Source organism: Aphelocoma coerulescens, chromosome 3, assembly GCF_041296385.1.
Source record: "Aphelocoma coerulescens isolate FSJ_1873_10779 chromosome 3, UR_Acoe_1.0, whole genome shotgun sequence".
NCBI classification, from domain to species: Eukaryota; Metazoa; Chordata; class Aves; order Passeriformes; family Corvidae; genus Aphelocoma; species Aphelocoma coerulescens.
The window spans coordinates 109,780,101-109,805,595 of record NC_091016.1 but is presented as its reverse complement, the minus strand read 5'-3'; the positions used below and the strand labels follow the sequence as shown (position 1 = coordinate 109,805,595).

General features: G+C 37.6%; 1 protein-coding gene across 5 annotated transcripts in view; it reads left to right on the top strand.

Annotated features, from left to right (window-relative positions):
- Positions 1–25,495, top strand: part of KIDINS220 (kinase D interacting substrate 220) — a 77,473-nt gene that overhangs the window by 22,249 nt on the left and 29,729 nt on the right. For all 5 annotated transcript variants that reach the window (XM_069011553.1, XM_069011552.1, XM_069011549.1 and 2 more), the window contains 12 exons: positions 372–470; positions 1,425–1,602; positions 2,100–2,264; positions 3,620–3,799; positions 4,164–4,329; positions 5,235–5,386; positions 7,750–8,039; positions 11,820–11,960; positions 12,570–12,813; positions 12,986–13,074; positions 14,046–14,190; positions 15,750–15,912. In XM_069011553.1, the coding sequence (XP_068867654.1) occupies positions 372–470; positions 1,425–1,602; positions 2,100–2,264; positions 3,620–3,799; positions 4,164–4,329; positions 5,235–5,386; positions 7,750–8,039; positions 11,820–11,960; positions 12,570–12,813; positions 12,986–13,074; positions 14,046–14,190; positions 15,750–15,912 (2,012 nt within the window). The remainder of the gene's footprint in view (positions 1–371; positions 471–1,424; positions 1,603–2,099; positions 2,265–3,619; positions 3,800–4,163; positions 4,330–5,234; positions 5,387–7,749; positions 8,040–11,819; positions 11,961–12,569; positions 12,814–12,985; positions 13,075–14,045; positions 14,191–15,749; positions 15,913–25,495) is intronic.

Below are 25,495 nucleotides of genomic sequence, written 5' to 3'. Positions count from 1 at the left end.
CTACTGGAAAGTGAGGGAAGAGGTTTCTGATATGACTTCAGGCCTGTGCAGTAAGGAAAAAAAAAGAGGAAGTAGTTGGCACAGCACTGAAGTCTCTTTGAATATCTTGTATTATATCTGAATTTTGTCTTTCTCTATTTGACACTGTTACTGACAGAAGTGTGTTTTGTTCTTTGATTGCAATCAATCTAGAAAACTGTGTCTGGGATACTTTTTCACAAACATAGGTGCTAAAGTGTTGCTACTTGCACAGTAGCATGTTTAATTAAGATTATCTTAAAAGTTTTGGATTTAATTTGTTTCCCAAACTATTTTTTTCATGGTTTTGGGTATACAGAGATCGTTATATTCGTCCTACTATTTCATTTTAGGATGGAGAAACACCGCTTATAAAGGCAACCAAGATGAGAAATATTGAAATAGTAGAGCTTCTTCTGGATAAAGGAGCTAAGGTCTCTGCTGTAGACAAGGTAAAGAACATTGTTTGTTTACTTCAGTATATTTAATCATTTTAGTTTTGCAGCAGGATTTTTGCAGCTAATACAGAAAGAGAGTTTCCCATATGTTTAATAATTAAATAGACCATAATACTTATGTGCTTAGTCTCCCATATGTTTAATAATTAAATAGTTGAGAATACTTAAGTGTAAATTTGTTTCCACCATTAATATATTGTTGGGTTTTGTTTTGCTTTGTTTTGTATTAGGCTGCTCTTAGTAACTTGAAAAAAAAATCCAGGTGAGAAATAAAAACTTCATGGATAAGACAACTAATTCTTAATACACTTGAAGAAGAGTATAGAGAATGGTTGTTATTTGTCACTAATGTTAGTTTTTGATTATTAGACATTAAATTAAAGGATGCCAAGGACAAATAAACTGGTTATTGCTGTCTTCTTATGCATTACCTACTTAGACCGCAAATCTTTTAAATACAGGAACATTTATGTGATGCTTTTTTAATATCTTACTAATTTATTTAGGGCAAGTAAGTAATAATGTTGATTTGATGCAATAAGAAAGCTTTTACTGGGATGTTTTTTTGAGAAGTCTGAGCAGACATTGAAGCAATTCTAACAAGCAGTGTCTCTTGTTCCAAACAAATCTCTTGAGTTTGCCAGTAGACATTTGTTTTTACATCGAAACTACAGTTTCCATGAACTTTAAAATATTAATATAAACATTTAAGAAAGAAGGCAGTGTCTGAGGTTTAGCATTCTAAAACTGCTTTTTCACATGTCTTCTCTGAAACATTAGTAATGCTTTTTCAAGGGGAAAAATGCTTACTGTAAGGGACTGATGCTTTTGAGAATGCCTTAAGATTTATTTCAAGGAAATAATGCATGTGAAACTGTGCTGAACATATGGTCTGTCCATAATCCTAGGAATTCATGGTAGATATTACTAGTTTTCACTTAATTGCAGAAAGGAGATACTCCACTTCACATTGCTATTCGTGGAAGAAGCCGTAAACTTGCTGAATTACTCTTAAGAAATCCAAAAGATGGTCGATTGCTTTATAGACCCAACAAAACAGGAGAAACCCCTTACAATATTGACTGTAGCCACCAGAAGAGTATTTTGACACAGATATTTGGTGCCAGTAAGTATTTCTTTTTTTTAATCACTCATATACTGAGAATCCAGTTTATTCAGTTATGTATTGAAAACTGGCTACAGGTTTTTTAATGTTGCACCTAATGGGAAGGCTTAAAAATAATCAGTTGGCAAAAAAGCCCATCGCTCTAAAAGCCTGGCAAAGGTCAAATATACCATTTATTTTGGCTTTAGATGTTGGATACTATGTGACTTCTGTTGATCACTTAGTTTTTATTTGGATCTTGCTTGTGTAGGAATTACTTCCTTTGACTTCCTGTGGTTTGGGATGTTGAGTTTGTAGTAGGCTTTAATAGTTGTGATAATTATGTATCAATTATGTGGATGATTTAAAATTCCTTTGAACAGGAATGTGCAAATAATAAGAGCTGTTATATGGCATATACAAATATGGGTGAATGTGTTGTGACTTTATGTATGAAAATTGTCATACTGAAGAGCTTTCTTCGAGCAAAGTTGTGTAGCACAGTATTTGTGTTGCAGGACACCTGTCTCCCACGGAATCTGATGGTGACATGCTGGGGTATGATCTGTACAGCAGCGCTTTGGCTGATATTCTGAGTGAGCCAACCATGCAGCCACCCATCTGTGTAGGCTTGTATGCACAGTGGGGAAGTGGAAAATCTTTCCTGCTTAAGAAACTGGAAGGTAAAAACTTGATTTAGTCTTTTCAGTACTTCCAGTCTGTTTATGAAAAGCATCACATGGGAGTTACTAGTTTTCGTGAGGGTTGTTAGTCTATGTTATGTTGTATCTGGTCTCTGTTTCTATGACAAAAGGATTCAAATTTTACTGGTCAGTTCATCCATAGATTGCTTTGTTCATTTATACAGTGCCAAGACAGTCTTTAAGTGCTGCTGCCTATTTTCCTGTGAGTTTCCTGCAGCAGTGGATCTACCCTTTAGGTACTGGAGGAAGTCTGGCTGCCAAAATATGCCTTGCTGGGCCTGTTTGTGTGTCAGATCAGGTTCAGAACTCCTCTGGTGCAGTATTTATGTATTGTGCATCCTATGTGTCTTTTTAATGCTTAAGAACAATTTTCAGGCTGTTAATATTTTATTCTGTATAGTGTGTTTTCTTTGCATCTTTCCTTTCCTCTTTCCTCTTTCTTACTTTGAGTTTTCTGAACTTTCTGAAATGACAGAGGAAGGCAAATGCAGTATATGAAATAAGGCAGTATTTTTCCTGGTGGAAATAGGCATCTTATGTAGTTTTAGCATTTTCTTATAAAGGATGTTTTTCTGAGATGTTTCAGTATAATTCAAAATACTTCTACCAGTCTTGGTGTTTCTTACTTTCTGTGATTTCTGTATTTGCCAAAATGGGATTCTGAATTTGTTTTTTTCACCTCCTGTTCTATGTCATAAACAAAAAGCATATGTATTTTGACTGTGACATTTATTGCTGACGAGCTCTTACATTTCTAAAACACTTTCTCAGTGTTTTCTTCCTGTTCCTCTTTCCTGTTTTTATTCTGGATTGTGTATCTATTACTTCTTATTCCCTAGAACCTAAATAAGTTCCTTCAGGAACTCCTCTTTTAGTAGATAAGAATCAACAAACGGAAACTGCGGCCTTCACATTGTACTGTTATATCTGACTACTTGAGGAACACAGTCCATGTTTCAGTGATTGAGATTTTGGGGTTTGGGTGGGGTTTTTTGACAGATGTGGTGGATTTATTTTTCTTGGTGTCGTAAAACACATTTCACACTTTTGAAGGAGAATAGGAAAGGACATGACTTTTAATATACTTTCAAAAGTAGAAAATCTGCAGCAAACAGTGTGAATATTTTGCATTTAATGTTTTCATTCATTGCATAGATGAAAACTTAGGGTTTTGCACTAATGCTTGAAGAAGAATTTGAACATCATTTTCTTTTTTGGATCAATAATTGGGATAAGTTATACAGTCTGCTGAAAAAGTTTGGTTTTTTTTTTTCCAAAATTATCTGTTCTTGAGTGACTTCACATGTTAACTGGTCTTTATCTTTTTGTTTTAGATGAAATGAAGACCTTTGCAGGACAGCAGATTGAACCTCTGTTTCAGTTCTCCTGGCTTATTGTATTCCTCACACTTTTGCTCTGTGGAGGTTTGGGTTTATTGCTTGCTTTCACAGTGGATGCAAAGCTTGGAATAGCAGTGTCACTCAGCCTTTTAGCTGTTCTCTACATTTTCTTCAGTAAGTCTTATATGGAATTTGTGAAGGTTTTTATCTGTTTTTGGAATTAAGTATTGCTTTGTAGATATACTTTGCCATTCAGAAAAAATACTGAATGGTTTTGTAGACAATAAGACCTCTTTGGACCCTTTTCTTGTGTTTTGCATGTGATTTGTGAGAGGGCTTTCTTGAGAACAAAGAAGAATTTTGTTTATTAATTTCATTGTGTTACTTTTACCATTCTCAGTTTTAGCCTAACTGCTAAAAGTTCATTAACTTTTTTTACAGAACTCCATGCTTTATCTTTTCAAACTTCATGATTCTTTCAGTTGTGAATGTTGGCTAAAATAAAACCATAACATCCTTTTAATTTTTAATATTTTAGCTGTAATTTACTTTGGTGGCCGGAGAGAAGGGGAGAGGTGGAACTGGGCCTGGGTGTTAAGTACAAGGTTGGCAAGACATGTTGGATATTTAGAGTTGCTTCTCAAACTCATGTTTGTGAACCCACCAGAATTACCAGAGCAAACCACTAAAGCTTTACCTGTCAGGTTAGTTATTTACTTTATTTAATCTTGAATGAATTGGTCAGGCTCACTCTGATACTTCTCAAACTGTGCATATTAATGTGCACATTTAACTTCATATGAAAAATTGTTGAGACTTTTAAAGGGAAAACAGTAGCTTTAGAAGATCATAAGCTTTACAGTGTGAAAAAGATAGTTTTTCTTGAAAACACTACTACCTGCCAAAGTTGGTAAAAGTTAGTACTTTTCAGAATTAGAGATTTTGGCTATTGTACTAATGAAAATTCATACCAAACAAAATAAGAATTTTCTGGTATAGCTTATTGTGTGTTATGTACATTTAATGGTTGTTTCACTGATTACTTCTCTTAAGGCTTGGGGGTTTTTTTCCTCCCTGTTAGTAAAGCATCAGACTGCTCAAAGCTTCTGGTTTACCTGAGAACAAAAAAATTTATGCTGTGTGTTCTAAAATTTCATTTACTTCTATTGTTTAAAGACTTCTATTTTAGCCTCGTGGTGCTTTTATGTGTTCTTGTGTTTCTGAAATTTTTTTCATCTTCTATAAATATTTAAAAATAGATCAGAATGCAGTTTTAAAAAGTCTTGTCAATATTACGTTTTGGCATCATAAAGATATTTTCATGGTTTTTCTGTCTTCTGAGGTACTATTAGTGATGTGACCATTTTTATCTTTTTAAGAAGTCAAGTTTTAGAATAGGAAGTGGGGCAAAGAAGAGGTTGATAAATGGAGAAGAAGTAGTTACATTCCATGTAGATTTTTAAAAAAAATTAAATATTTAAATGTTTTACATTTTGTACCACTTAAAAAAACTTTTAACTACAGAGATGTGGCAAGACTTTGTTTTAGTTGCCAGAAAATATTTAAAGCTTTCTGAAGTGTACAAAATACTTGTTTTTTTCTCTTTCAGATTTTTGTTTACGGACTACAACAGACTGTCCAGTGTAGGTGGAGAGACTTCACTGGCTGAGATGATTGCTACCCTCTCTGATGCGTGTGAAAGGGAATTTGGTTTCCTAGCAACAAGGCTATTTCGAGTTTTCAAGACAGAAGATACACAAGGTTTTTTTTTTTACCTGAATGACATTTCTGATTATTCCATTTCAGTGCACTGTTACCAGGGCTTCTGTTTTTTGCATTATAAGCTCTTTTTAGAAATTGTTGTAGCTGTGCAGAAATTCATAGAGAAGGGGAAAGTCTTTGTTTGGAAGAGAAAAAAATGCCCCATTTTATTTGCTAATCTTGATTTTATTAATATAATAAAGGACTATCTCCGGTGTAGTATTCAGAAATGTCAGTGGAAATGTATATTTACATTACATCCTAATAGATCCAGCGTATTTCCATAGCAATTAAATCATTGTCTCTGAGTCAGATAAAAGGAGATGTATGTTTTTGTGTATTGCTAAGAGGGATTTGTTTAGTGTGTTAGATTTTAATTTAGAGCTTTTATGAGTGCCCACTACTTATTCTTGGAAATAATAAATATGTAGAACATGTTGGTCCAATCCTATGCATTGCTGTGATCAGTGCTAGTAAGATGGAATGAAATGTACCTGCTTGATCCAAACAGAACAAGCTTTTTTATTCTGTTTCATCTGTAGATTTCTAGTAAAATAAATACACAGAGTAGAGTATGATATCGTGAAAAAGGAGTTCTTGAGCTTAACTTCCAATTAATTGAGGACTTACTTAAACTTTAAGTTTAGTATGTGTCAGTTACTTCTCATTTCTTTTTGTCCACAAATTGAGGAATCTGTCACCTCTCATGAAGTGAAATATTTAGACTCTTCAGTCCTGCAGAGAGTGGAAAAAACATGCTGTGTTCAGCTGTGTGCTGAACACAACTTACTCTTCAATGTTCTTTTTCAAGTTCACTAAGTGTTCTTTATGAACGGGATGTGTGGAATTTTTCATCCTTTTTTTCCATGTTAGATTCTGCTGTCCCTCTCCTTAACCTCAGTGAAACAGCCTTCTTGATCCTGTAATTTCTCCTGAAGTTGTCTTGGGAATGGCAGTGTACTGCTGACTTCTTGTGATTATTTTCAGTAATCTTGTTTTCCCTTTCATTTGTAATCTTACATTCTCTTCTGATCCTTGGCTCTGTTGCCTTCCTATCCTCTGCCTAAATATCTAATTGATTTTTAAAATTTTATCTATTTGGTGATTTTGCACATTCTCTCCTTTTCTCGAGTTGTTTACAGGTCTAGGATCATAGGTTTATTATCTCTAGATGTTCACAGGCGTTCCATAGGGTTTATTTTTAGCTTTCTGTATCTTAATTTTTTTTTTTTATTATGTCTGTAAACTTGCAGACAAGCCTCTTTCGATTGTCATTTCACTGTTCATGATTCTTAAGTGTCTCTCTAATCCAGTTCTATCTCTTTCTAGTGAAAGGATGCTTATATTTCTAGTTACATCTGGAACGGAATTTAATTATATCTCAGCTGTTACCCTTTGTTTCTTGCCTCTCGCTTCTGTCATTAGGCACTTCTCTTGCTTTGTCCTGCAGCACAATCCTATGAGCCATGTATGTCAGCAATGTTAAAAGCTTTTGCAGCTCATATCTCAGTGTAGAGAATAATAAGGGCCCCATATAAACCTTGGATATTCTTTCTAATTAACATATTTAAAATTTGATTTTTTTTCCTCTAGTTGAAATACTGGTTTTTAACTGTCATAGTTTTACTTTAGATCATTGCTGTTCTCTTCCTTGTTATCAACAAATGTGTACAGAAGATACTAATCCTTTCGATGTACACCACTGGATGTGTACAGGTCCTAAAGGCAGAGATTGCTGCTTTGGAAAACGCTGTTTCTTTGGTCACTGATGTAGCTATGCTAAGCTCCAACTGCAGTATTTGCTTCTTTCTTATCAGTACACTTGAAGTCAGGAGCTCTGTACTCTCTTCCGGGGCCCTTGTGATCTGTCCAAACCATGTTTGCTGCAGTTCTCCTGTTCGTGTGTGTTTTAGCATGCAAGAAAGGATGGCCTCAGGTTGCAGCTTGCAATTTTGCTTTAGTTCTTCAAGGTACCATTACTAATAGCTTATGTAAGTACCAGGTTCCAGTTTAAAACTGAGTAGTTCCCGTACTGTTTTCCTACAATTTATTTACATAAATACACTTCGCAAAGAGATTCCACAAAAGGGGTGATAACACTGATACAAAATTGTAATTTCCATTCAGTATGGATTTCTTGAAATGATGGAAATAAGATTAAAGGAATATCTCTGCTTCATAGTTTCCAATAATTTTAGGAAATAATAGTTAATTTCTTTCCATTGGTTTGTGATTGGGTGGTAACACAGCAGTAAGCTTTTGTGCCAGTTAGTGTTTTATGAAAAGTATGCAAGTTAATAGATTTTTGCACTCTTCTGTCATTACATTGTACATTAATTCTAACAGCAATACTTGTTTCCTAGGTAAAAAGAAATGGAAGAAAACTTGCTGCCTCCCATCCTTTGTGATTTTCCTGTTCATCTTGTCTTGCGTTGTTTCTGCAATTGCCCTGTTGGCAATTTTTAATGTGGAATCAGCCAACATGACAGTGAATGTTATTCTCATAACGGTGACCTGTATTGTTGGTTTGGCCTTTTTCTTGAATTGCCGCACGTGGTGGCAGGTGATGGATTCAGTTTTGAATTCTCAGAGAAAACGTCTTCACAATGCTGCCTCCAAGCTTCACAAGTTGAAAAGCGAGGGGTTCATGAAGGTGAGCATTTATATGAATTGTCCCTTAAAAGGAATTAAACAAACCCCCAAACATGGAGCATTATCAAGTTGGGGCATCATTAATTTAACCAGGCCAAGTCGCACAACAGGAGAATGAGGCTTGGTGAGTTTCTACTGAAGGGAACACTTCTGTGCCAGTGGTAATTGTTCTTAGCGTATGAGACCTGTCTGCTTAATCAGGAATGTTCAATTTGGGGTTTCAATTTTCTGATTTTATTTTTGCTGGGAAGAAAGTACTTAGAAAACAATTCTCAATTACCAGTATTTAGTAAAAGCTTACTTTAGATAGTAAGATTAGGAAGAATAACTGAGAATCTTCTAAAGGTGAAAAAACAAGCCCAACTTTGTCTGTCAGCAAGACCTCTTTGCTAAGAAAGGAGAGAACATTCCAAACCAGTCCACATATTTAATGAAAAATGATAGAAAATACTATTGTTTTGCCAGCCTGTATCTATAAAATGATAAATATACTCTCAGGCTGTCATCAGATATCCTATATGCTCCTATTTGAAAGTAAAGTGTAACATTGTGATTGTTACCTTTGTAGAGTACAGCCAATATATTGTATAAAAATCTGTTGTACAAATATTTTTTCATAGAATCATAGAACAGTTTGAGTTGAAAGGGATCTTTTAAAGGTCAGCCAGTCCAATCTCCGTGCAATGAACAAGGACATCTCAAATTAGATAGGCTGCACAGAGCCCAGTCCAACATGACCGTAAATGTTTCCAAGGATGGACATCCACAACACCTCTGAGCAATCTGTGCCAGTGTTTTACCACCCTCATTTTAAACAAACTTCTTTCTTACATCTAATCTAAATTGACTGTCCTTTAGTTTTTAAAACCATTCCCCCTTCTCCTCTTGCAAAAGGCCCTGATAAAAAGTTTGTCTTCATGTTACTTATAGGCCTCTTTAGGCACTGAAAAGCTGCAATAAACATCTCCCCAGAATCTTGTTTTCTCCAGGTTGAACAATTCCAATTCTATCAGCCTTTCATCATAGCAGAGGTGCTTCATCCCTATGATCATCTTTGTGGTCTCCTCTGGACTTACTCCAATACATTGGTGTCATTCCTGTGCTGGAGACCCCAGAGCTGGATGCAGCAATGCAGGTGTGGTCTCACCAGGGCAGAGCAGAGGGGCAGAATCCCCTCCCTCACCTGCTGCCCTCACTGCTTTAGATGCAGCCCCAGGACATGTTTGACTTTCTGGGCTGCAAGGACACATTGCCAGGTCATGTCCAGCCTCTCATCCACTAGCACCCCCAAGTCCTTCTCAGCAGGGCTGCTGTGGATCTGTTCATTTCCCAGCCTGGATCAACACTAGGGATTCAATACACAGGTGCAGGGCCTTGCACTTGGCCTTGTTGAACCTCATGAGCCCACTTCTTGAGCTTGTCCAGGTCCCTCTGGATGGCATCCTGTCCCTCAGGTGTGTCAACTGCACCACTCAGCTTGGTGTCATCTGCAGACTTGCTGAGGATGCACTCGATCCCTTCATTCATGTCGTTAATGCAGATATTAAATAACACTGGTCCCAGTATGGACCCCTGAGGGACACCACTTGTCACTGATGTCCACTGGGACACTGAGCCACTGACCCTTTGTTATTTTTTGCATCTCTTGACAAGTTCAGCCCCAGATGTGCCTTAGCCTTTGTCATCACATCCCTTCACAACCAGATTGTGTCCCTATACTCTTCCTAGCATACTTGTGCTTGCTTCCATTGCCTGTGCATTTACTTCTTGGTCTTTAGTTTGAGTAGCAGGTCTCTACTCAATGTAGCCTGCTTTTAGTCTTCCTTGCCAATTTTCTTGTACCTGAGGATTGCAAGCTTTTGTGCTCCGTGGAAAGCATCCTTAAAAGATCTGCGTGCTCTGTTGTCCCTGGGGGCAGTTTTCCAGGGGGTCCTGTTGACTGTCTCTTTGGAGAGCTAAAAGTTCTCTTTCCTAAATTTCGGTGTCCTGACTTTACTCCCTACCTGACCCATATCTCTCAGGACTGCAAACTCCACCAGTGTGTGATCCGTGCAGCCCAGGCTGCCTCCAGTCTTGACATCCCCAATTAGCTCACTTGTGTTACTGACCATCAGGTCCAGTGTTGCTTCCCTTCTAGTAGGGCTTCTCTATTACCTAGCTGAAGAAGTTATCCTGCATGCATTCCAACAATCTCCTGGATTGCTGACAGCTCATGAGGCTGCATTTCCAGATATTGGGGGTCATCTAAGTTCCCCAGGAGGATAGAGAACCCATGAGCATGATGCCTCCTGTAGTTGGGACATGAAGACTTCATCAATAGGTTCTCCTTTATCAGGCCTGTTATAGACACAAACCTCAAGGTGTCATTTATTGGTCTGGTCCTTGACTTTTATGCAGTGACCTACCCAGTTTGTGGCTGCTTCTCAGAGACATCTCTTTGTGATCTCTCCATCTCTTGATGTAGAGGGCAACCTCTCCTCCCCTTTCTCCCCTCCTTCCTCTCCTGTCCCTTTTGAACAGTCTGTAGCCATCAATAGTTGCACTCCAGTCATAGGATTCATCCACCAAGTTTCTGGAATGGCAGCTAGGTCATAGCTTTCCAGCAGCATGGTGGCTTCCAGCTCCTCCTGAGTTGCCCGCTCTGTGTGCACTGGGTAGAGGCACCTCATCTGGGCTGTCAGCTGTGTCACCTTCTTAGAGGAACACCCTTTAATTCCTTTGAGGTATTTCAGTGGTGTTTCCCTGTTGGCTTCTGTTACCTCAGGAGCCCCCTGCTGATCTCCATGAGACTTCAAGCATGCTCCAGTGTGGCCACCACATCTCAGAGCCAGCAGCTGCTCACTAGCAGTGCATCCCTTTAACCTTGGTGTGCCATCCCACAGCTTGTTACGAGCATGCGTGATATTATCCCCCTCCCCTGTCATGTCTTGTTTAAAGCTCTGTTGGTTAACCCTGCTGGCTCCTGATCAAAGGCTCTCTTTGCCCTTTGAGAATCCCTGATGCCAACATGCCTGGTGCCATGATTTTGCATCACAGAGTACCTGATTGTGTCTTGGTGCTGTGTTTCTTGACAGTTGTTTGTTGAGTGGTATTTATCCGACATAACTTCAGCCTTTTAGGAGTTAGGTTCACCCTTTGCTGATGGAGAGAAGTAGGTGTTTCAGGAGAGTTGTCCATCTATTGTATGTCATCTGATTGTGCACATTCTAATGAATCTAGTGGTTAAGAGATCAGATTTTAATGTCTACCTGTTAGCTGCTGAAATTAGGGCAGGCAAATTCCACCTTTTTTTTTTTTTCTATGTTATGGGTGTTTGTTACATGTGTAACAATGTTGAAAAGCTTAACAAATCTTCACACTGCATATCTTGAATTGCAATGACTGAGCATTAGAGTAATAGCATAATGTGCTTGGCTGGAAGGCAGATAGAAAAATTTGCTGTAGTTTTTATTCAAAGCAATTTTTGAGGACTAGCTGAAGCTACTAATGCTCTTTTATTTATTTCTGAAATAACGTTTTACTGTGCATAAATATTATCTTAACATCATAATGGAATTTAAATAAGGATAGTTTGTTATATCAAAGTGGAATATGTGAAATAGGAAATTAGTATGTTGGAAGTGACATTTTAGGAGTTTTCACATTGAGTATTTGTGAGTTTATTCTTGTAATCTTGCTGTATTTTTGGGACAAATAGCAATTTGCAAAAGGAATGTATGTATTTTTATTAGTTTTAGGTATTATAGAGATGTCTTTTCCTTCTTTGTTTTCCTTTTTATAGGTTTTGAAGTGTGAAGTGGAACTGATGGCCAAAATGGCAAAAACCATTGACAGCTTCACTCAGAATCAGACAAGGCTTGTTGTAATTATTGATGGATTGGATGCTTGTGAACAGGACAAGGTTTTACAGATGCTTGATACTGTGAGTTGGATCGTTTAATGAAGCTAATGCTGATTATATGCATGATCTCTTGCACAGATGAGCTCAGATACATGTGGTTATTGTGTGTTTTCTGTAAAAAAAGGCTATGTTGTAGTGATTAATATTTGTGTACATTGGCATAACTATAATGCTAAGAGTGATGGGTTTTAGAAGTTGAAAATTAAATTGCACCTTAGTACTTTTGAAAAGGTTTGAAACAATCAGATATAGACTATGGAAAATAATTATTCTGTTGAAACAAACTGAAAATACTTGGAGAGTTTTCATATTTACCCTTGAAGTACTTAAGATGAAAAATACTTAAATGCTAAATATTTGGGGGGAACTGGGACTTTACTGCATGATACATCTGTGGTGATGATTTCCACTGTAAATTCTGCTGTTAAATTGTTGAGTATGCTTATTTCTAACTGTGGATAAGTTCCTAATGTTAGATATCTCATATAGAAGAAGCTAACATCTCTGTACACCTCTTGGCCTCTCAGGTTTATTCCTTGAACAGGAATGAATATGAAATGTTGAGCCAAGTGTTCAAATGATCTGCAGCTACAGTTAGTTATTGCTAACAAGGTGTACTGTCTTTTACAGGTGCGAGTCTTGTTTTCAAAAGGCCCGTTCATTGCAATTTTTGCAAGTGACCCACACATTATTATAAAGGCAATTAACCAGAACCTCAACAGTGTTCTACGTGATTCAAACATAAATGGCCATGATTACATGCGAAATATTGTCCATTTGCCTGTTTTTCTGAACAGCCGAGGGCTTAGTAATGCAAAAAAACTGATGGTAGCTTCAACAACCAATGGGGATATTCCTTATGCAGATAATGCAGGTAAGGTTATGCAGGATGGTGGTATGAGTGTTACAAAACCAATGATCCAAAATCTGGATCTGGTTTTGTAAGAAACTGTTTAAAAAATTGACAGATCATTAGTGTTATTTTTATAGGCCAGTCAAATGCATATGACTGGAGAAAATGCCTACCTTTGTTTTCCTTTCCATAGGATTGCATGAAGAGGTTGACAGGAGAGTTTCTCAGAACAGTCTTGGAGACATGACCAAGCTTGGTAGCAAAACTGCTCTCAACAGGCGGGTGAGAGAGATTTTTATTCTAAATAGAGTTACTGGTAAAACCTTTTTTTTCGTTTCTATTTTTTTTTTCTTTGACATTTTCAGTAACATGAACTTGGAAGACTTATCAAACCATTCTTACGAAACTTTTATAAGGGATCCACATAGGAAAAGTCCATTCTTAAATCGGTAGACTGATGCTCTGTAAAGAGGAAGAAGTTTGCTTGCTCATCAAAGTATTCCTTTCCACAAAAAATTAAATGCAGCTCTCTGTGAATTCTGAGATGATACAGCAAATCTGATAGGAGCTATGGTCTGTGTCTGTGTGTATATTTTGGGTTTTTTTGTGTAATCAGTTTGTTGCAGGATGTTGCAACAAGGGGCAGTAATTGAGTAAATCATAGAATTTCAGATGTTAAGTACTAGACTTGTACTGTATGTCTACCACATTTTTTTCCTGCTTTCTGTTCTTTCATCTTTGTGATTCATAGAATCACAAACTGGTTGAATAAAAGGTATCTAGAAAGTTGTGAAAAGCAACACAGAATCTGAAGATTCTGAGATTTTTGAGCTGCCATAGGTAGAGACTTTGGGAGTTTTGTAGCAGAGGAACCTGATGGTCACTTTAATTTTTTTGTGTAATTAGTAAATGGATGGTATTAAGTCTTTGGAGAGACAATTGGAAGTGATGATGGGAATGCTCAAGTAGTAACCTTTTCACGAAATACTTTGCTATGTCACTCTATTTTGCCCTCTCACAGTTGATGTGGAAGTAAAATGTGTAACTCTTACCACTGCTTGGCTTCTATGGATATAACGTTCAGCTGTTACACAGCTAAATCAGAATTAAATTCTTGTATGTTTGATATTTACTGTCAGCCTCACAGACTTATCCAGAGTGTCTAACTTTTAATCAAGTAAAACTGAAGTATTTGAAGTACATAAAAGCTTTTGATACTTACCAGTATTCCTTGGTTTTTGTATCATTATCAGGATACTTACCGAAGACGCCAGATGCAGAGGACCATTACACGCCAAATGTCTTTTGATTTGACCAAGCTGTTGGTTACAGAGGATTGGTTCAGTGATATCAGCCCTCAGACCATGAGGAGGTTGCTAAATATTGTTTCAGTGACGGGTAAGTGTGACATGATCATATGCAGTAAAAACAGTATTGTGCTTTGGCTGCTTGTAGTTACACTCAACTTTTTAGTGTATAAACTAAATCTAACAAGTCAGTCCATGTGTTGCTTTTGAAGATCCTTCTGAAGCAAACTCTTCTAGAATGTAAGAAAACATTATAGACTATTCTACACAGAATCTGAAAGATCCATAATATTTGTTGTTTCATTGACTTCAGTTGGGAGGCAAATGATTCTAGTCTACATTTTTAGGAAGTTTTGTGTTTTTTGATTTTGAAATGGGATAAGAAAATGGCATTTTTCAATTTCATAATACTGTAGTGGGAACAAAGATTGTTGTGATGACACAGGAAAAGGTGAGCTTTGAGGGAAAAACCAGGTATATATCCTGTTCATTTTTGCTATGAATATTTGGAGTCCTTGTACCCTAAATGGTGGTGTGGAACTAAAGAAAGCATTTTCTGACCTGTTTTTCTTCAGCAAAACACAGTCAAGACGTTGGTATCTCTAAGGCTTAAAAACTGGAAATAACTGGCACAGGGCTTACGGAGGTTTAATAAAATACTTTATCATGTAGTAGTAAGTGAATGGGGAGCGATTATGTTCTGTCTTTTCTGTTACAGACACTAGAAGGCACTGTGTAGCCCTACAGCTCCCCAGAACAAAGAAATTGACTTACTTTTCACACTGTATATAGTTAAGAGCATAAATCTGCAACAGACCTCAAATTGCAAGCTAATCTTATAAATAAGAGTGCTGTCTCTTAGCTTGTCAAACAAAATCACAAAGTAACAAAATCACAAAATGTTAGTTGTAAAATTAAGCTGAAAAAAACCTCGCCAGAGCACTTTTAGTGTAGTATAGTCTGTGGTTAGGCATGATTTCATGAACAGCTTTATGAGCAGAGCCTTCAGGCTGTAGGCTATGTGTCATTACAGATATTAATAAAGGAATTACAGAAAATTTGCTGGAACTTTAAATGCATAAATTGTAGCATCTTTTTCTGGTTGTTTGAAATAACTTTATTTGTAATTTATACCTTGCCTTATTAAGACAGTCCTTTTTATAGCTTTGAATTTTACTATATTGGCTGTTGAAGTTGGCAGTTGTATGCTTAACTTGTTTTGACCACATTTCATATGCCAGTTCATAGAAAATCTATCAAAGTATTAGCATGAAATTCTGTGTTTAGATAGAGAAATTAATTCTGTGTGAAATTCTTTATTGAATTTTGTTGAATTAAGTTAAGATTCACCAGTAGCAGGATGATAGTAATCAGTGTTTAACGTGGGGCTGAAGTTGACAGTTTTGGAGAGTCTCATATTTTGGCCAGTATATGGAAGGATTTTTATTAAATTGTAAAATGATATTTTTAGATGCAACTTGTGATGATTTTGAATTTACTGAACTAGAAATATAATAGCAGGAAGCTCACAGATCAGATGAAAGGACTTAACAAAGTAACATAGCTGTTACTTTAAAGGGGAAAAAAGGTATCTTTCAAAAGGGAGAAAAAATCCTCTCTGTTTTCTTCTCTCGTTCCTTGTTCTATTAGGTCGTTTATTGAGAGCTAATCAGATCACATTCAATTGGGACAGACTGGCAAGTTGGATCAATCTCACAGAGCAGTGGCCATACAGAACATCATGGCTCATCCTGCATCTTGAAGAGACTGAAGGTGTTCCGGATCACCTGACTTTAAAAACCATCTATGAGAGGTAGTCATTATACTGGTAATGGTGTGCACTTCAGTGATTAAAATAGTGTTTATTATTAATGATCATTGGAATAACATGGCTTTCAAACATCTATCAGATTGTAATCTAAGATTCCCACAACCTTACCCTCTTCTGCTAATTTTTGAAAACTTCCAAGTGAGTTTCATTGCTTTTGCGATGCACCATGTATGAATGAGTGCTTTGTATTTAAACCAAAGAGAACTATGCAGGAATTCTTTCACAGGCAGCTAGCTGTACTTTTGTCTCTTAATGTCATTTTCATCTTTACCTTGGCCAAGCTACAATTTGGATATTTTTTCCAATTCTTTGTTAATCTGAAATAAGCTCTGCAAAAACTGCACTTACTGATAAAAATCTCTGAAGGTTAGCAGGTGTCCTGTGGCATTGCCATGTGCTGCATGTAAGGGATGTGAAAAAGAGGCATGACTTTCTCCATTTCTGCTACAAGTTGCTGTCCAACAGAGCTGTCTAGGTTTTGCTACTGAGAAATTGCCCCGAGCTGCCAGTGAACATCTCTCTCCAAACCTCTGCTTGTGAGAAAGGATGTGTGGGTTGTGGCCTGATGACAGTGGGAGGAATGGAAGAGAGAGAATGTGACTGAGAGTGGGGCTTATAGAAGAAAAGCAGAATCTGAGAAAATCAGGGAGAAGAAAGGTAGGTTTGACTTGGATAAAATATAATTGAGATCAGATGAAAAGAACAGCTGAGGTAAAGAGAGAAGATTGTGGCTGATTGAACAAGTTACCGGAAAACCTAGAGACTTTGCAAGGTCCAGGGGGATGAACTTGGAGAGAAAATATTGGAAGTGTGCCCTGCACTGAAAGTCAAGGAATAGGAGATGAATTGTATGAGGGTCTGGGGTGGGCTGAGAATGATTGAAGTGTTGAGAATGGAATTAGGATTGATTGGGAAAGATGATTGAATGAGTTGTATTAGGAATGAAAAGTTGAAGTGCCGTTAAGATCTGAACACAGAAATTCCAGTAGGTAAAGGGCCAAGGGCAGATTGGGCGTGATGAGGCTGAGGATTGAAGACAGATGAAGAGGGCAAGTAGTAGGCTGAAGTGGCTTCAAGCTGGAAGATTGTTTTAGAAATACCAAACTTCACAGGTAAATTAAGTGCATGATTAGAAAACATTTTCCTCTAGAGTATGGACCTGGTTTCCAGGTTTTGCATTTCCTCTGTGAGTGTAATATACCTATGAAATCAAAGGTAAAGCACTGGGAACCCATCTTTCCACTGTGGGTTCACACAACTAGTGTCATAAATGTTTATGTGATCAGCTAAATACAGTAATTCAGAATCATCAGGAATTCTCTTTCCTGTCATGCTTTTCATTCAAACTTCTCTTTATTTAGATTTGCTCTCTGTCATGTTTCAGAATTTTTTTATTTTCAGTATTTATCCACCAAAGTCATTGCAGCTTTCTGATTATTGGCATCTACAGTAATAAATCACTTTGGAGTTTTTGAAGTCCAAAGCTGTCTTCAAGACATAACAAAGTTTGTCTTCTGATAAACCAGAGGGGATATTAGACACCTGATTTATTCTCATAAATGGGCATCAGTTAATTCCGGTATTAACTGATATTAAATCTGTAGTAAACCAGCATCAATAAAAGGAAATGACATTCGGAATTGAATGTGAAAAACTTCTTTGGGTTCTGGATTGTTTGTTGTTGGTACAAACACTTGAGCTGTTGATGCCCAGTGCCAGCTGGAGCGTGTCATGGTTTATTAGTTAAGGTGTGGAGGAGATTCATGACTGCTGCAGTGCTGTACCTCTTGCTATGCAGGTTGTTTGGAAGTGATACAGACACTTGAATAGACTGCTAGCTCATAACTGACAGTTACAAGGGTATAGGTAATTTTGGTATGTAAAACTAGAGTACATAATGTGAAGAAAGAGTGAAGAACCCTGTAGCATGTATTGGAAAAGGGAAGGTGATCATCATCTTTTAAGGAAATCTGTTTGTATTCTACCTGCAATGCCAGAAAAACAAGGAAAAGGAAAATACGACCAATATCCAGGATTTTCTCTTTAGCACAAAATACCAACAGGATTATTTGATATGAAAATGATAAAGCTAAAAGACTTAGTTTCTTTAGCTTCCTAGCAATTAAAAAAAAAAGTTTCCTAACAATCATGTTGCTGCTTGCTCAGAAGGAGAATGATGTCTCTCAGCAGCTTCTGTGTAAGGAACTAGATATGTAACTCTCCTGAAATACTGACAAAGCTGAGGTCTCATCTGTCTGGTGATTTGGGTGATCATCTTTACCATATACTGAGTATGAAAAGGTCTGTGGACTCTTCTCTGGGATTATTTAGAGCTCTAAAAATTCTGTTTTATCCAAAGCAATCCTTTTGGTGTCATTGCTATTCTTTTTATCTACAACTGTTTAAAGTAACTTGGCGTAAGTAACTGTTTCAGCATCATTTCAAAGTTAGTTCCTTGTTTAAAACTTCAGTGTCTGTTTTCTAAGTTTTATTAGTTTATAGAGCAGCTTTCCCATTTGGAGTTTCATAAATAGATACCAGATTTTGATAATTATGTAGCTTGTTCCTGTACTGAGTTTGTGTTACTTCCTCTGTTTTTTATTCTTCAAGGTTAGGTTTTTTTAAAATATCTTGATATTTTAGAGCAGAATCAAGAATATAGTTTTCCTAGTATTGAATAGTTTGTATCAAACTACTTTTTATTGTGACGCTGCAGTCTTAGGGGTGCTGCTTGGACATCTCCCTTCGCTGAAAGGAATCTTGTAGGTTCTTTGTTGAGTTTCGCACTTGATCACATCCTCTGTGTAAGGAGAATGCTTTGGTACTACAGTTGCTTTTCCAGGTTTTAAAATATCATGTGTGCAAAAACGGATCTGTTACAGCCCCCTTGGCTGAAGAGTTAGGGTGGATAATCGGGTCTGTGCGCTGAGGGTGTAACTGGGACAGTTAACCCCGTGTTGCCCTACAGCCGTGTCCCCCGGCGCGGGCTGTGCCCTACAGCCGTGTCCCCCGGCGCGGGCTGTGCCGTACAGCCGTGTCCCCCGGCGCGGGCTGTGCCCTACAGCCGTGTCCCCCGGCGCGGGCTGTGCCCTACAGCCGTGTCCCCCGGGGCGGGCTGTGCCCTACAGCCGTGTCCCCCGGCGCGGGCTGTGCCCTACAGCCGTGTCCCCCGGGGCGGGCTGTGCCCTACAGCCGTGTCCCCCGGGGCGGGCTGTGCCCTACAGCCGTGTCCCCCGGGGCGGGCTGTGCCCTACAGCCGTGTCCCCCGGCGCGGGCTGTGCCCTACAGCCGTGTCCCCCGGCGCGGGCTGTGCCCTACAGCCGTGTCCCCCGGGGCGGGCTGTGCCCTACAGCCGTGTCCCCCGGCGCGGGCTGTCCCCGGCCTGTCCCCAGCAGCGCTGGTGCCGCAGGGGCTGTGCAGCGCGGCGCGGTGCCGGCAGGTGGCGCTCCCTGCTCGGCAGAGCCGCGGGGAGCGCTGGCACCAGGGCCTTCGCTTTCGGTATTTCCGGGGGAAAGCGATACTTTCACAACATACAAAAAATACAGGACGATGAAAAGAATCGGGTAGTCAAGCACTAAGAAGAAAAAGAATAAATGTAGTCTTTAGCTAATTCCCCTCTTTGCAGGCACATTGATATGTGATTTCCATGATTATATGCTCTTTTGCCTCCATGAGGTTCCCATCTTGTAATGTCCAGAATTTAATTTTGCAAACTGCAGTAAAGGAGAGGGCCATTTTCTTTCACATTGCAGTGCTATCTGTTGGAGTTGAAAAGAATGCAATAACTAAAGTAAGACAACTAAAAACTGCTCCACAACTGCTTGTCAGAGTTTGCATGATGCTGGACTAGTCACCTCTATAGTACCTTTCACTTGGATAGTATTTGTGCCTCTGCGGGGAGGTGGTGTACAGCTTATGATTCTGTAGGCTGATACTGCTAAGTACTCAGTGTTCAGAGCTATATCTGGAGCTGCTGAGAGCTCTGCTTTCAGTTGGTGGAGTATTCCGAAAAAAATGGATATCTCAGTTTGGTAACTAAATAAGTATACCTATACATCTGTGCTTCAATTTGTCATTAAAAGTAAAGCTAACTAATATGTTCTTATTGTGAAGGCTTCTTGGGGAAAGTAAATTTGTCTTTTTCTATAGATACTGTGAAGAATATTGAAGACTATATTGATGAGTATGAAACCAGGTCTGTCAGAAGAAGTGTATCTTTCCTGTATCATACTATGCAGAGGTGAAAAACCTACTGAACATTATATTGGGAACTTTCTGCCAGGGTTTATAACAAAAAACCCAACAAACAAAAAAATCACCCTCACAAAAAAACAAACCAAAAGAACACAGAACCCCCAAAACAACAACCAAAACCAAAAAAACAAAATGCAAACAAAGAAAAAAGCCCAAAACAAAAAACCTAAACAAAACAATTAAAAACACAAAAAAACCCACAAAATCCCCCAACTCAAAACAGAGAAAGAAAAATCACAACACCCTAAAGAAAATTAGGCTTCAGTTTGTGACACAGGCACACCTCTGTGAAGAATCTTTATGAACTGGAGTCACTTAACATCTCTTATAGTAACAGGTAGAGGCACTATGCTCTGAATCTTTTGTAGAGGGGAACCAAGCCCATGCTTTGTAACTGTGGCAAATTTTGAAAAGAAAATGCTGAATCTGCTTTGTTGGCTTTCAGTCTATATTCTTGAGAAAAGTGTCTTTACTGTTTTTACTTCCTTAAACCAACCTGCTGTATCATCTTACTTCTGTCCTCTCATTTCAGCCTCTCTCTCTCTGCTGGTCTGGTTGGTCTTGCTTTCCACCTGGTGTATTTATTAGTACTAGTACTTACTCCTTCAGGTTATGTGTTGCCTTTTCTCATCATTGGGATTTTCATGTAGTTTCTCTCCTTACCAGGTTAAGATCTTAATTCTCATTTTGCCTCTTCTTCCCCTTTTGTGTTTAGGTTCTTCAGTGGTCAAGCTTACTATTGTCATTACCCATCTCTCCATCCTGGTCTAATTTAATTATCTTTACCATTTTATTTATAGCTGTGGTGTAGAGTTAATATTCCTCTACATTTATGTGTGCTACATTCTCTTTCATTACTGTAAAGAGTCTTCCTAATGTCAATTTTGTGTAATGCCAAAGTGGTTTGCAGAAGTTGCAAAAGGCAAATTTTTAAGGCTCTGAAGTGGAATAAAATATGTGGGCTTTCTGCAAATAAATTTCTAAGAGAATTAAGTTGTCAGATTAAAGCAAGTTTCTGTTGAATGTTTGCAACTGAGACTTTTCAGACTTGTAAATTAGCCAGCTATTGGAATGTGCTCTCTTGTGAAGGCAAATAGTGTCCATGACACCAGAATAAATGATAGTGTCAGATCTAAATAAATGGTATCTTGGGAAAAGTCACTGTGGCTTTTGTAGAAAAAAGATACATTTCAAGAAACTGAATTCTCAACAGTCAATGAACATAGGAAGAAGACAAGGAAATATTTTGAAATTTAAGACATTTTAAGCAAGATCTTCACCTAAGAATATCTAAATGTATTAAAATCTAAGATTATAACAGACACAATTGCCTCAGGAAAACAAAAGAAGGAAGTGAAAGATAGGAGTATGTGTCTCGTGAGAAACTTCCAGGTGAGGTTTCCAAAGATAATTCTTGTGGTATTTGACATACCTGTGAATGGTCTGACAGAGGGAGGAGATGCCATGTTGGGGGTATAACCAGGATTACTAGGTTCACAGAGGGTTGTGGAAGTAGCTATGAGTAAGTTGCAGATCAAAGTCATTGTGCATATAGGTTTCATACCTTACTGGGGAAAATAATCTAATCTGTAATCCTGCTAACACAGTAGTGGATGGTCAATCTGCACTGAGGAAAGGAATTAATAAATTATTGCTGATTTCTCTGAAAAATGTTCAGTGCCCCACCTCAGTCAGAAAATGAAACAGTATCTTTAGGAGTTCCTAACAAGTCCATGGAAGGGCAGAATGCATTGTGTTATACAAATACGTAATTTTTCTAAATTCTAAAGACTGAGTTTCTAATCATCACATTTCAAATTGGTTGTACCAAAGTAGCAAATATATTTAAGAGGCCGAGGAAAGCTGTAGTCTTACATCAAGCAGTGATGAGTCCCAGTTTTGCTGGATTACTTTCTCATCTCTTAAGCCCTCCTCATTTTTAAGACATTTGATTCATTTATTTCTTTTCCCCAAAAGTCTTATTTTTTTCATTTAGAGACTCTGAGTCTTGGTTGTCTTTGTTTCTTGTTATTTTCTACTTCTTAAGGCTAAAGATGTCAGGGATTTGATATTACCACCTTGTTGAACAAAAATCATGCTATTAAAGCTGATTGTATGAGAAGAAATGTCTTCTTGTTGAAGTCCCTTTCCTCATTAAATTGTCTTACTAAATAAGATAATCTGCTGAACACATTTTATGTCTTTGTATCCTTCTTATCACGGCAGAAATCAAAGTCTGCAGTACTTTGTCAATTGGAAGATGTTCCTAGAAATCACTAATTTTGTAACTCTCTTGCCTGTCCTTCTGGAGGCTTTTGTCCTGGAGGCATTAGGGAGAGTTTCTGTATCTATGAGCTAACCAGTTCTCTTCTGGATATGGCAGATTTACCAGTCTGCCACTTCTTAGACCTGTTAGTAGCTGGACTGTAAGATTTTTACAACTGAAAGTGAAACTTCAGGCATGCATGTGCATCTTGAGTTCAAGAATGTCTTGTATTGCGTTTCAGAAAATAACTGTAAACTTCTAAACACTTGAAAAACTGTGGATGGTCTGAATTTTTACTCCTGAAGTTCCTGTGAAATCAACGGTTCTGCTACTGTGAATGCACAGAATTGCTAAAGCAAGGCCTAGGTTACCTTGCACCTAGAACCTATTCAGTCAGTAATTGAAGCCCTTAAAAAGCCAAGTAGACACAAAAAAAATGTGGTTTGAGCATGCTTGCAGCAGGAGGAAAAAATGAGGTTCAACACAAAGCGCAGCAGCAAAGGCTACTTTAACTGGAAGATAAATGTGTCTAAATTAATTATACCAAGTGCTGGGCCAGGCTGTGTGAGAAGTTGCAGGAACCTTCTGGTGCTGATGTGTTGTCTAGGCAGGCAAGGCCACTGTAGAAAAGTTTCAGTTGGCCTTTAAAAGAAAATGGCAGGGAACATACTGCCAGAGCTACTACCTGTTACAGAAGGCTCTTTGGAAAGAAGAAAGTCAGTATGAAGTTGATGACAATCCATGAGAATTTCCTCGTGGTTATGTCTGGATACCAGACATAGGTAGAACATTCACCCAGGAATTAGGTAGATCTGTGATAAATATTGTCCTCTCTCTTACGGGGTTAGGATCTAAGTTCTGGATCTTTCTGAATATAATTCTAGCCATTACCTGCTGAAACTGTGAGAAATGTAAGGCTGGTGTATCTGAGGAGATAGTCCTAAGAGAGACCATGACTTATTGTCTCAGTGCCTAAAGATGATGGGGAGGGGAGGATGCTTGTCCCCATGACTGAATATATAATTTATTTAACACTACAGAATTCAGGTATTCATACAACCTTCTATTGAAGTGCTTCCTGTTGGCTGCTTTTGATGTTAATCTGCTTGTTAGGCTTGAAGGCATAAGGGTCAGCTTGAAGGCACAAGAGTCAGTCCTACCTGTCATTCTTTGCACAGACTTTGACCAAAGTGGGGTATTAAGACAGGGGCTTTGACCAAACTGGAATATTAAGACAGGACTTATCAATTTTTTATGAGGATATTTACAAATAGCTGATGGTTCCTGAATTTCTGATACTATTTTTATGTATTTATTAAAAATATTAGAACAGAAGAGCTTGGCTCAGGATAGAAGAAACTCTCATGAGCCATCTGTTCAGATTAGGATCTTCACCCTTACTTAATCTCCTTGAAAATATGCTTTTTGGAAAGCTGAAACTTTGGAAAGGAAGCTATGGCAATCAAGAATCCTAGCTCTTTGATTTTGAAAAAAGATATTTTCCAGGACAAGAAAATGGTTATACTTCCCTCAGAGTTGTAGGTAACCATTATTTAAAACTTAGCAACATGTAATTCATCCATCACTTGGGTTTAATTTAACCTCTGTGATAAAGTCTTTGTGCACATATGTGTGCATGCCTACCTATGATGGATGGCAAATTGGATGGCAGTACGACGTGCCGAGGCAGAATGCACCAAATTTAGAAGAAGAATAGCATAACAGCTTTCTTTATTTCAGCTTTTTTTTTTTTTTGGGGGGGGGGGGGGATAGGGAGGAAAGGGGGGTTGGGGGGGATCAAAGGAGCTAAAGGATCTAAGCAAAGTATAGCTCATTTATTACTTTTATTTTAATGCTTTTGCAACTCTTAACACCATTCCAGGGGATGAATTGTGGAATATACATGCTTTGTCTAATTTATTAATAGTAAAAAGAATTGTTGTTTCTTAATTTTTTCAGTTCTAGTCCAGTTTCAGCACTGGTATGTTATCTTGCTTGGGTTTTTTTCCGGTCTTTACTGAAGTTACTCCCTTTTTGAAATGAACCACAGAAACAGCTATCTCTAATAATGGTAACCAGAGAAGTACTTAATTTCAGGTTACTACACAACTCATCCTGTATTTTTCTTTTATTTTTTTCCTTTTTTCTTGAAATCAAATGGATAAAAATGAATTTAGTTGCAAGTGAAACAGCAGTTTGTTACTACAGCAGTTCGTTACTATAGATTTGTAGTTCTATCGCGTGGTTTCATTGGTGCCATGTTTTCCTGATAGGTTTGGATCTCTTGTGTGATACACCCATGGTAATCAAATTAAGAAATCACTTAGGTTAAAGCAGTTTTCTGTTTCATGTATGGTGGAATATTTCTCCTTCATTGTTTACTACTTCAATTTAAGAAAGTATATTTATAGAATACTAAAAATACCACCGAGATATAAATGATATGAAATTATTTTATTAAAGAATTTGATTTCATAAAAACATAGTATTCTGTAGCACTAGTAGTAAAATTTATTTTTCTCCATATAAAGGCTCATTTATTTTTATAGCAATTTGATGACACATCTGCTTGCTTTATTCAGCTGAAAAGAAAATGTTGGTTCTTGGTGTTTTGTAAAATTGCTTTGTTAAATTATTTTCAAAATCGTTCAACTTTTAACAAATGACATTTGATACTAACATTGAAAAGCAATTTCAGCTAATTAAGTAGATCCTTCTATAAACCATTGGAACATTAAGATGACAAACTGTTCATTCAGGATTATTTTAATTGGTACAATTATTGTAATTTTGTTGCAATTATGTGTTGAGCTAAAAGCTTTTGTTTAAATCATTTGAGGGGTTTTTTGTTAATATACATAAGTAAGAAGAAAAGAAGTAAAATAAAAACTGATGATAAGCATTATCTGTTTACTTTTTCATTACAGTGCTTTAGACAAGTATCTATTGAATTATTCTTTTAGAAAAGTATGTTACATGCTTTCAGCCAATCTGTAGAAATTTTAAATGTTAAAATTGAGCAAGATCATTGAAATGTAACTTTTC